This window comes from Euleptes europaea, chromosome 7, assembly GCF_029931775.1.
Source record: "Euleptes europaea isolate rEulEur1 chromosome 7, rEulEur1.hap1, whole genome shotgun sequence".
Lineage (NCBI taxonomy): Eukaryota > Metazoa > Chordata > Lepidosauria > Squamata > Sphaerodactylidae > Euleptes > Euleptes europaea.
In genome coordinates this window covers 11,160,918-11,172,147 of record NC_079318.1, presented here as the reverse complement: position 1 = coordinate 11,172,147, position 11,230 = coordinate 11,160,918, and the positions used below count along the sequence as shown (strand labels likewise).

Here is an 11,230-nt window from a genome sequence, read left to right as displayed (position 1 = left end):
TTACTCGTCGTGCCTGGAAAGCAAAGAGTCCGTTCACAGGTCCATTGAAATGGCTTTAAATTATTTCCAGCTTCCCTTTTCTTTTCTATCCGAGGACCCAGTTTTGTGGCCGGAAATAGCTGTGATTTTAAATGCAACACCCAGGAAAGCAGGAGAGTCACCGTTGTCAGGTTTGTGTCCTAGCGAGTTTTAACCAGCAAAATCTTAGGCTGCAGTAAATGTTGTTCGTCTCTAACACACTGGTTCCCAACCGGGGGTCCATGGACCCCCAGGGGTCCACGAGAACTAAATTAAGGTCCGCGAAACAAAGTTATAAACCCATAATAAATTAATATTTTCAATTAAAAGTTCACTATTATAAAAAACATATTCAAATATTATTCTAAGTTTAATGTTTAACTAACAGCTATGATTAAAGTTTATTTTCAAATTCCCGAAATTTTTATTTTGAACCTTGGGGTCCCTGCACCGAACAAAAAAGTCCTAGGGGTCCCTGGTCAAAAAATGGTTGGGAACCACTGCTCTAACAGTACCATTGAGCTCCTCTTATTTTGTTACTACAGATTAGCGCAGCCACCCACCGGGAGCTATCTGCCCTAAATAATTTCCCCAGATGCTGCAAGCATCCTTAAAATCAATGGGACAATGCACTGGTGCTTTGAATTATGACAGGCAGGGCTGGAAAAATTGAGGGCACCACTAGCCTTTACATTTTTGGCAAGGATCCAAACATCTAGTGTACAGATCCTGATCCTTCAAGCCATCCTGCAGCAATGCTTTGCGTATTCTAATGTGATAGGAAGTTGACTTCACTTCTCCTTTTATCCTCTATTGATTGAGGTCTCAGTTGTACTGTAGACAGTTTCTCTAATGTTAACACAATATTGCCTTCAGCAAATCACTTAAACATTTGGTGCAGTCCAGGTACTACAGAATTTTCTGGCGAATTGCCAGTTGATTTTAGAAGAAGAGTTGGTTTTTATACCCCACTTTTCTCTACCTCTAGGAGTCTCAAAGCAGCTTACAATCGCCTTCCCTTCCCCTCCCCACAACAGACACCTTGTGAGGTAGGTGGGGCTGATAAAGTTCTGAGAGAACTGTGACTAGCCCAAGGTCATCCTGCAGGCTTCATGTGGAGGATTGGGGAAAAGGCTAAAGTACGCTGCTCTTAACCACTATGCCATGCTGGTGGATCACATTTCATTTTATTAAGTAGAAAATCACACATTTGACCTTGATTTATTTTTAAGTAATTTTGTTTTCATAAAGTTTATTTGCTTTGCAGATTTAAAAAAATGGATTTGGCCAACCATGGGCTTATCCTTCTGCAGCAACTTAATGCTCAGAGAGAGTTTGGTTTCCTGTGTGACTGCACAGTTGCTATTGGTGATGTCTACTTCAAGGCACACAAGTCTGTTCTTGCTTCTTTTTCCAACTACTTCAAGATGCTGTTTGTTCATCAGAGCAGGTAATTATAAAAGGGTTCTCTTTTTAAAAAAAAAAGAAGAAGAAGAAGAAAGGATATACACTTTGTTGAAGGAATTATGAAGTTTAATGGCATTCTAATGTGAGCTGCGTTATAATTCATAGCCAAAATGTTCAGCTTAATTCACATATCCATTAAGTTGTTGCTGATTAGTTTGCTTCATTCCTAACTGGCTTGTTGTTTGGACTGAATGACTGCAATCCTAGAAGGTTGTTATTTCAGAATAAGTGACAGAACAATCCAAGTTTAAAACCTAATCCACTGCATCCATAATACAAACAGTGACTTGAACCACTGCAACGGAGGTAATGATATGGCTCCTCTGCCTGTGTAATCAGTAATACGGGACTCAGTGTGTTTCCATTCCAGTTTTCTATCCTATAAGCCAAAAACACTGATTGTGTTCTTAAAACCTGGTTTAGGCAGGTAGGTCTGGCAGCCATACTTAAAGGGGGGGGGGGCAGTTAAGCAGTGGCCAGGAGCGGTGCAGCCATGCCACCTCCACAGAGGCTTTCTGGACGCAAAAATAAAATAAAAGGCATTTTGAAAAGAAAATAGGGGAAATGGTCCCATAGAGTTTATCAAGGCTACACTACCCAAAAGGTGGCATAGCCACACCACAGCTCGAGGGGGGGGGGTTCCTGGGGCAAAAGGGGTTAGGAAGCTGCCTAAAGGCAGCTCCGTCCCCGGGAATGCACCCCTCCCCACCAGGAATTCCCTGCCAGTGTGGCTGTGTTGGCAGCAGGGGCTGGCACAGCTCCGCAGTTCCCTGTTGCTGGTGTAATTGCCCCCAGGAGGCTTAAGTGTCCGTTATCCTGGAATAAATGGGCACTGGCACCCAGCGTGAGGTCCCTCTGGCTCCTAAAGAGCTTCGCCCCCACTCTTCAGGATTGCAGCTTTGGTCTGATGACGTTTGTACCTCCTAGTGCTAATTCAAAGTCTGGGCTACCATGCTGAGCACAGAAGGGGGAGGAATTGCTGATTTTTTTAAAAAATTCTTGTTCTTGGATGTTTTAATTAAATAAACTTAGGATCTCCTGGCCCACTTGTTACTTTTTCCTTGTAGTGTGGGGGAAGGATCACATAAGGCAGAGGCCTACTTTCAATCTCGCCCCAGCTACAGCTTCAGGGTCAGGTACCCAAATATCCAGATATAGAAGGGTTGCTATTTTATTTTAATGCATGAGAATCTGTATAGTTCTGCAAAATACAGCTGTAGTTTCTGCACCAAGGAATCTCTTATCAACTGTTGGTTATAACTCTCCTCTTCTGACACTGATTTTAGTAGAAGTTATCAGTTCTGGTTCCTAAAATCAAGATACAAATAGTTCTTTTTCAAAAACCATAGCAGTTCTTCTTGCAAGAATGTTACATTATTAAGTTCTTATCAGTAGCAGCTTCCTGGCTTACTTAAATTAGTTGTACTTCTACTTTTTTCTGAAATGTTTAATGTTGATGTTCTAATATATATTTTTAAACATCTTTCAGTGAATGTGTGCGTTTGAAGGCAACTGACATACAGCCAGATATATTCAGCTATCTCTTGCATTTGATGTACACTGGGAAGATGGCACCTCAGCTCATAGATCCTGTTCGATTAGAGCAAGGAATAAAGTTTCTGCATGCATATCCATTGATTCAAGAGGCCAGCCTTGCCAGCCAAGGAAACTTTGCACACCCAGAGCAAGTTTTTCCATTGGCATCGTCATTATATGGTATTCAGATAGCAGATCATCAGACAAGAAATCCTACAAAAGCAACTTCAGCAGCTGACAAGCCAGTGCGAGAACCAAGGCCGCAGCCATCCCGAGTAAACCAAGAACAGGTACATGAAGGCTCCCAGTCATCACAGTTACCACCACCGACTTTGCCTCAAGTGCCCCAGACAAATGTGGCCCCTCCTGACCTGCTGCAGCCTTCGCTGTCTCCAGAATTGGTTCCAGCTACTCCTCATTCTTCTCCACCAGGAGATGAAACCAACATGGAGGCCTCTTCTTCAGATGATCAGCCTGCTTCTCTCACAATAGCACACGTCAAACCAAGCATTATGAAAAAGAATGGAAGTTTTCCCAAATACTACGCTTGTCACCTCTGTGGCCGGCGATTCAATTTGCGCAGTAGCTTGCGTGAACACCTGCAGATTCACACAGGAGTGCCATTCACATCGAGCCAACATGGAGAAAGTAGTGTTCCCCTGTCTCTTTGTAACAATGCTCCTGACAAAGATGCTATGGAAGTGCCTGAAGCTGGAATGATTAGTGACAGTGAGCTGCAACAGATCTCAGATTCACCAATAATTGATGGACAACAGCAAGCAGAAACACCACCACCCTCTGACATTGCCGACATAGATAACTTGGAGCAGGCAGATCAAGAAAGGGAAGTTAAAAGACGCAAGTATGAATGTTCCATTTGTGGACGCAAATTCATTCAGAAAAGCCACTGGAGAGAGCACATGTACATACACACTGGAAAGCCTTTCAAGTGCAGTACCTGTGACAAAAGCTTCTGCCGGGCCAATCAAGCTGCTCGACATGTGTGTCTAAACCAAAGCATGGACACATACACCATGGTAGACAAGCAGACTCTGGAGCTTTGTACTTTTGAGGAAGGCAACCAAATGGACAACATGTTGGTACAGACCAACAAACCGTATAAATGCAACTTGTGTGACAAAACGTTCTGCACTCCCAATGAGGTGGTCAAACACTCGTGCCAAAGTCAAAATTCTGTCTTCACACTAGAAGAAGACAGATCCATTCTGTTAGGTGGAGATGCTGAAACCACAGAGAGTGATCACTCTGTCTTAGACTCTATAAAAAAGGAACAGGAAGCAGTGTTGTTAGACTGACTTGAGACTAACATGGTTTTTTTAAAACTGTTTGTTTTATTCATTTTTACTAAACTTATCCTCTTCCCCTCCCCCAACCAAAATTACACTGACATGGAAAGAAGTCTAACTTTGTCCTTTTCCCAGAAAAAGTATAAAATTAATAAAGGGTATTGTATGAAATCATAACAATTGATTTTAATACAGAGGAAGATATCTAAGGGTAATTCAGCTAACTATGTGAATCTTGCTAGAAAATGTATCTGTAACAAGTTCTAAGCAATTTTAGGCTATTTAAATGGATACTTGAATGCAGTGGGATGCAAGATGTGAAGGAGATTGAAAAGAAACAGAAAATATATTTAAATACAATTATTTTCCCTCCTAACAAGATGCCTTTTATAGGAAGAGTAGCTGAGGATCCAGAATTCTTACAGTACCTATAAACTGTACAGTTTTCATTTTACAAAAACTCAGAAATTCCCATAACAAATGAAGAAAATTCCTTTTGTGCACAGGGTTGGGGTGTTTTTTTGTTTTTGGTCAAATGTTTGTTTCCAGATATCTTCACTGACATTATGTTGATTTAAAAAGCTTATTACTAAAGCAGTGATTCCAAGCATACTAACTTGGAAATAAATCCCACTGAGAGCAATGAGACTTGCATTTCCAAGTAAAATGTGTTTAGGATCCGATTTTTACTGAAATCGCAGTAATAATGTGATGGCAATCATTTTATATACATAAAATGTGTGTGTGTGTGTGTGTGTGTGTATACGTCATGTATATGCAGGTAAATGTATGCATGCACATTCCCAAACAAACTCTTCTGAAGAATAATTGAACAACTTTTAATGTCTGACAAATTGGGGTTTTTTACAAGGATTTTAAAATTTGTCCAGAGTGGATGCATTTTTTTATCCTGCAGAATGGAAACGGATGTGATAATGTTGTTGAATGTTGTCACCCAAGATTTGGAGGAAACCAGAGAGTGTACATAGGGAGCCCTGTGCAAAGTTCAAAGTGTGAGGGAGTGAAGGTTCTGAGCCTTTCCGGGGTCACAGAAAGAAAAACATTTTGACTTATTCATGGCATAGTAATCTGAGTAATTCATGTTTACTTGATTAACATGTAGGAATTAAAGAATCTGGTTTTTTGTTAAGCTACTAGCATCCTCTTGTAACACCGCAAAATGGAAGAAGAATGATGAAATAACATCATGGTTGGTTAAGTAACACTGCAGCATCAAGCTGGGAACCTGTGGTTCTTTAAGTTCCATTCCTATAGGCTCCTGTCGGGGAAATATGCAAAAAATAGAGGGGACGTTATACATGTTATTTTTGCTCAGGATAGTATTGTCTGCAAATTTAAAATCAAGTTGCTGATTTTTAACTTTCTTTTTAATATATGTAACTGAATATACTCCAGTATCATAAAAAAGCCTAAGTCAACAGGAGTGACTATTGAACGGTTATTTGTACTGGTAGTAAGGTTTCAGTTCACAAAAGCACCCCATCAGAAATGGAGCCAGTGTAAGTTTTGATTGGCGGGAAGGGTGGGGGGAGAGGCAGATATAGCTCTGCTCTTGTATACACGTTTTATTTGAATATCATCCTATTTTGTGTCTAGTTATGTTTTCCAATTTGTAAGTTTTTATACATTATTTCACTGAATAAAAAATTGTATAAAATGGAATTTGATTTGTTTAGTTAAATGTGACTGACTGAGAGCTGATCTAGTGAGTAGCAGTTGAAAAGTCTGTGGAAAATCGCTGGGTGACTTTGAGCCAGTCGCACACGCCCCGTCTAAACTTTCTTACAGGGTTGTGAGAATAAAATGGAGAAGGGAAGAATGCTGTTGTAATGTGCTTTGTTTCCCCATTGAGGAGAAATGCAGAGTGTACATATCTAAATAAGATAAAGCATACTGCATAGAACGTATTAGTGGGTTCAGAGATCCTAGTATGAGTCAAAAGAGCCGTTCCTCTTGTGCTGGAAGCTGGACGTGTACTGAAGCAGCAGCTATGGATGATCCAGGCTGGCTTAGTTAATACGCAGCTAATGGGGGGAAAGTGCAGCCTAATCCTTTATGAACCTGCTTGACCATTATGGTCATCTTTGGAGACCCTGTTTCAGGTTGCCCCTGCCTTCTGAGATTAGGCAGGTGGCAACTCGGGAGAGGGCCTTCTTGCTCACGGCACCAAATCTCTCGGACTGTCTTCTCAGGGAGATTCCCCCCTTCTGTTGCCGTCTTCCACCAGCGGGTGAAGACTTTTCTGTTTCATTTGGCATTCCCTCGATACCACCTTTGTAACCAATGTTTTATATTTTGTATGTATTTTAACTCTGTATCTTAAATCTTTTAAAAGGTGTTTTAATAAGGTATGTTTGGGAGGGGGTTTATTTTAATGGCTTTATCATGTAATTTTATCATTTATGCTTTAAATTGTTAGTTGCCTTGGCAGCCCTTGTAAGGCAGAAAGGCGGGATACACATTTTGTAAATAAATAATATTTTACTAGCATTCAGGCTAGATAAGCTTGCAGAATTCTAAGTCATGGAAGGGCAGGATGGCTGTGTGGTTTAATGTTAGTTTAGTAGCCAGAGCCCCATGGTGCAGAGTGGCAAGCTGCAGAACTGCAGTCCAAGCTCTGCTCACAACCTGAGTTCAATCCAAACATAAGTTGGTTTCAGGTAGCCAGCTCAAGGTTGACTCAGCCTTCCATCTTTCTGAGGTTGGTAAAATGAGTACCCAGCTTGCTGGGGGTAAAGGGAAGATGACTGGGGAAGACACTGGCAAACCACCCCGTAAACAAAGTCTGCCTAGGAAACGTCAGGATGTGACATCACCCCATGGGTCAGGAATGACCCGGTGCTTGCACAGGGGACCTTTACCTTTTAAGGGTTAAGACCATACTTGGCTCTCTATACAGTCAACTAAGGAGGTTCTCTTGGACAAGATGTTTGAACTATGTGAGTTTTCAAAGTTAAATTATATTTGAAGTGGGGGAAGGAGAATGCAAACAAACGGCACTATCAGAATTCCACTGCTAACAAAAAGAATTAGATTAGTTGCTTTTATTTCAGAATTTTCAGATTTAACACAGAGCATTGGCCCGCAGGAAACAGCTGCCATCTCCAGATGCAGTATAACATCATCATTAAAAGCTATGGCATGGTACATATTTGGATGAAAGAGAATGTGTGGAGAAGGCAGCACTGGAAATCACTAGGTTGCACTTTCTATGGACCAATACAACTATCCACAATCTTTTTTTGGGGATTCATGTATTGGAGGAAAACTACCTTTAAGTGGGTTGTTGGTTATATGGTTTACTTGCCCTCCAACCTAGAACTACTCTATAGCTTATATTGACACATATACATTATACTGACATAAAGGCTATCACATTTTTCTTTTGTTGTCTGATGTACAAGGGATCCGTGTGTTCTTGCTGGTGATGGGGATGTATCTAAATAGCTGTTGCCTCAAGTATTCTTAAACAACTAGCCATTTTGAGTTGGTTTGGCATAGTCATTAAGAATGTTGGACTAGAATCTGGAAGATCACTCTGCCATGGAAGCTTGGTCAGTGACCTCAGGCCAGCCACACACACTAAGCCTAAGCCATCTGACAGGGCTGTTGTGAAGATAAAATGAAGGAGAGGAGAAATGAAATTTGGCTTCTCATTGCAAGAAAAAAACACTACACAGTTGCCTTTTCTTTCTCAGTATCCTTTAATACATCTCGGTACCTGGTTGGCACCCAACACCAACTACACCAGTCACTTGAGTCTGCATCGTACTATGCATTCCTCCATTTTAAACAGTACAAACTGCAGAGTGGAGCTTTTCCCCCATCATGCCTTGAAAAATTTTCTCCCCCCACCCCATCCTAGGGGAGATGGGTTGGAATAGCAGGCCAAATAAAGAACTCTTTCCATAGCTTGCTTGCTGTTTTGTGATATTTGGCATGTGCTTATAAAAATATGACTGTTTCTTATAGCACCTAAGGCACTTCTACAACCTGGAATGCACAATACATATCTAAAATCTGACTGTTATGGACATTTGTGCTTAAAAGATTTCTCCATCCTGTAGCCCAAATGCGCTATGCTAGGGAAATGTTGAATTCTGCAGACAGGGTGTGATGCTCATTAAGCATGTTTATATGCCTAATTACCCAATTCTAGGAAATGGCTAGAAAACATACTATGTAGAAACTTTGCTGAAGCCAAGCAGGTCTGTGTTTGCTCAGAAACTTACTCAGAGCCCGGTGCGTGCTGTTTTGGGATCCATAATGGAAGAAAGGTGCAGACACTTTTGAAAGGGGATCTTTTCAGTCATTAGGACCAGAAATTTCCTTTTGGTTCCCCACCCCCAAAAGAAAGCTGATATTCTCAGGAATTTTAACACCAAATTCCATGCCTTTTCTTCATTTGCACACAATAAAACAGCTCTGTTAACAGCAGTTTTTCAATGAGACCCCAGCACAGGATTCCATGCATTTGTGCAAACCGCTCTGTGTTGAAGAGGCTGAAGTTGGTTCCCAGTTCGTTGCCAGTTGCAGTTCCTTATTCATATCCCCTAGTTCCACTACAAAGTGGACAGGGTCACCACCAGATGGAGCTAGTACACCAGTGACGGTTTACTTCCTTCACTCATTATGCAGCTGCAAAAAGAAGGCATTTGGCTTGCTTTGTTCCTTTTCAAATAAATTACTATACATGTAGGACAGTGGAGCTGCTGGGCCGTGCAACAGGCTCAGCCAGGTTGGTGCGAAGGCTACAAAGTGCAACAGAACTTGACCTGCCAGAACAGTTTGATGTCTAGAAGATCAAATACGAAATGCTTTGAACATTTTCACTACTGTTCAACTTTTTAGCATTTCAAGCCTGCCCAGTTTTTTATGCACAACCTATAGTGACTTGCAGTCTCATATCTAACAACATCGGGTACATCTGCTCAAGGTTTCCTAGGTTGAGGGTTTTCTTTAAAAATTTAATTGAAGCGCAGGGTGTAAGCCAAGTCTTTATTTAAATCAGCCTTCAGAAATCGCAAGTTACTAAATGAACGTAAGCTTAATGGAACCCACTTTCCTAACAAAGGGACACAAATATAAAACCGGCGTAATATTTTGCCCCTCAAAACCTTTTTGAAAAGAATGCTCTCATTCCCTGACACAGGAAAGCATTATCATTTTTTAAAAAGGAACTATTTTTCTGTTTCTTGACAAGCGCTGGTTCCCGCCTTAACGGGAGCCAGGTTTGCCGCCCGCGGCCGGAGCGAAGGCCGAGCGCGACAGCAGGCAGACGAAATGGCCGGCCGGCCGGCATGCACATCTGCTCGTGCTTGGAAGGCTCGTGCCGGCCTCGGTCTGCCCAACAACAGCCTCCCATTGGCCAGGCCCCTTGGGCATCGAGCCAATGGGGACCTTGGGCGGGAGCCGGTGGGGGCGGGGTTCGGCCTCCCGGTTTAGCATATAGGGGGGAGGAGGCCCCGCCCTCAGCTCACTCCGTCTTTTCTGTTGAGAAGACGGGACGCGATTTGGAAAGAGAGAGCGCGACAAATTTTTGCGAGCGGACAAGCGAGAGAGAGAGAAGCGACGAGCGGGCAAGAGAGAGGGAGAGAAAAGCTGAGAGAGGACAGGCCACAGAGAGAAATCATAGTAGGAGCGGACAAGCACAGAGAGACGAAAAGAAAGGGGGCTGCGGGGGGCAACCCGGGGGTAGCGGGCCGGGCGGCGGGGCGAGTCAGGCCGTTGCCGGAGAGCAGCAACACGAGCCGGACAGGCGCACACGGCCCCCTCTCATTTTAGCGGCATTTACCGCGCTTTCGGCTGGGTTTTGCGGGCGCCTCCAATATTCAAGGAGTGCTTACTATAAGCGCGGGGTAGCCATTTTACTCCCTTCCCCCTTTTCCTAGTTACGTCTAGCGCGCCGCTCCTCCTGTCGGAGGCGGCATTGGTTTGTCGCTCCTCCTGTTGGAGGCGATCAGGCACAGCACTCCTCAGGCTTCAGAACGACAGAGCCTGGGATTGTTTTCATTACTGTGTCTAGCCTCGCTGTTTTTTCAGTCACAATAGGGGCAATAGAAGCTGCATTGTATCGCAGCCCCCCCCCCCGTTTGTCACTTCACAAGCCTCCAGGGCTATATAAATAGCGTCTGATTTGTATAACAGCGCAAGTGGGGGCATTTGTACAGTCCCAGCTTGCCAGTTCCAGCTTGCCTGAATAATTAATTACACTGTAAGACAGTGGGGGGCGGACCAATCGCGGATCGCCGGCTGGTCGGTGGGCCAGCTTGGGCTTTCGCCAAGCCCCCACTGCAACTTTTGCAGCAGCGTTTGTGTCGCCCTAATCTGACGGGGCAGACGGGGTGCTTGCGCCAAGCAAGGGGCTGCCTTTTATTCCCCTTCCTCAGGTATTTTTCCCTTCTCGGTGCATACCTCTCTAGGCACACCGCTCCTCCTTTTGGAGGCGGCAATCGTACAATCACTCTTCCTGTTGGAGTCGATACTTGTTTAGGCTCTCAAGCCCAGTATTTCCAGCAAAAAACAAAGCAGCCTGCACCACACCGCAGGTTATTTACTAGGTTAGACTCCAGGCTCAGTTGGCCAAGCAGACTGTATTACATTGCTGCTTTATTACATTGCTGCCTTCAGGCTCGGTGGGCCAAAACAGTCTGCATCATATTGCAGACCACCACAACCCTTTTTACGGTGGTAGCCTCTGGGCTTAACAGTTCCAGTTGAAAGCCTCCAGGCTACAGGGGTCAAGCAGCCTGCACCAAGTTTCAGGCCCATTTACTTTGTTAGTATATAAGCTTAGTGGCTACAGCTTCAGAAGGCTTTGGCAAGCAGCCTGCATTACACCACAGAGCATTCTCAGTCTGAATAAACATATTGAGTTAAAA

At 43.3% G+C, this 11,230-nt stretch overlaps 1 protein-coding gene across 1 annotated transcript; it reads left to right on the top strand.

Annotated features, from left to right (window-relative positions):
* Positions 1 to 1,288: 1,288 nt before the first annotated feature.
* Positions 1,289 to 4,337, top strand: ZBTB2 (zinc finger and BTB domain containing 2). The gene is made up of 2 exons (XM_056853657.1): positions 1,289 to 1,468; positions 2,975 to 4,337. The coding sequence occupies exons 1-2, from the start codon at positions 1,296 to 1,298 to the stop codon at positions 4,335 to 4,337; spliced, it is 1,536 nt and encodes a 511-aa protein (XP_056709635.1). The 5' UTR covers positions 1,289 to 1,295.
* Positions 4,338 to 11,230: the final 6,893 nt, after the last annotated feature.

What these genes read in the sequence shown, in the direction of transcription:
- ZBTB2 (XM_056853657.1), top strand. Translation starts at nt 1,296, where the DNA reads ATGGATTTGGCCAACCATGGGCTTATCCTTCTGCAGCAACTTAATGCT. An exon ending in CTGTTTGTTCATCAGAGCAG is followed by an intron (nt 1,469 to 2,974) that starts GTAATTATAAAA and finishes AACATCTTTCAG; the next exon opens with TGAATGTGTGCGTTTGAAGG.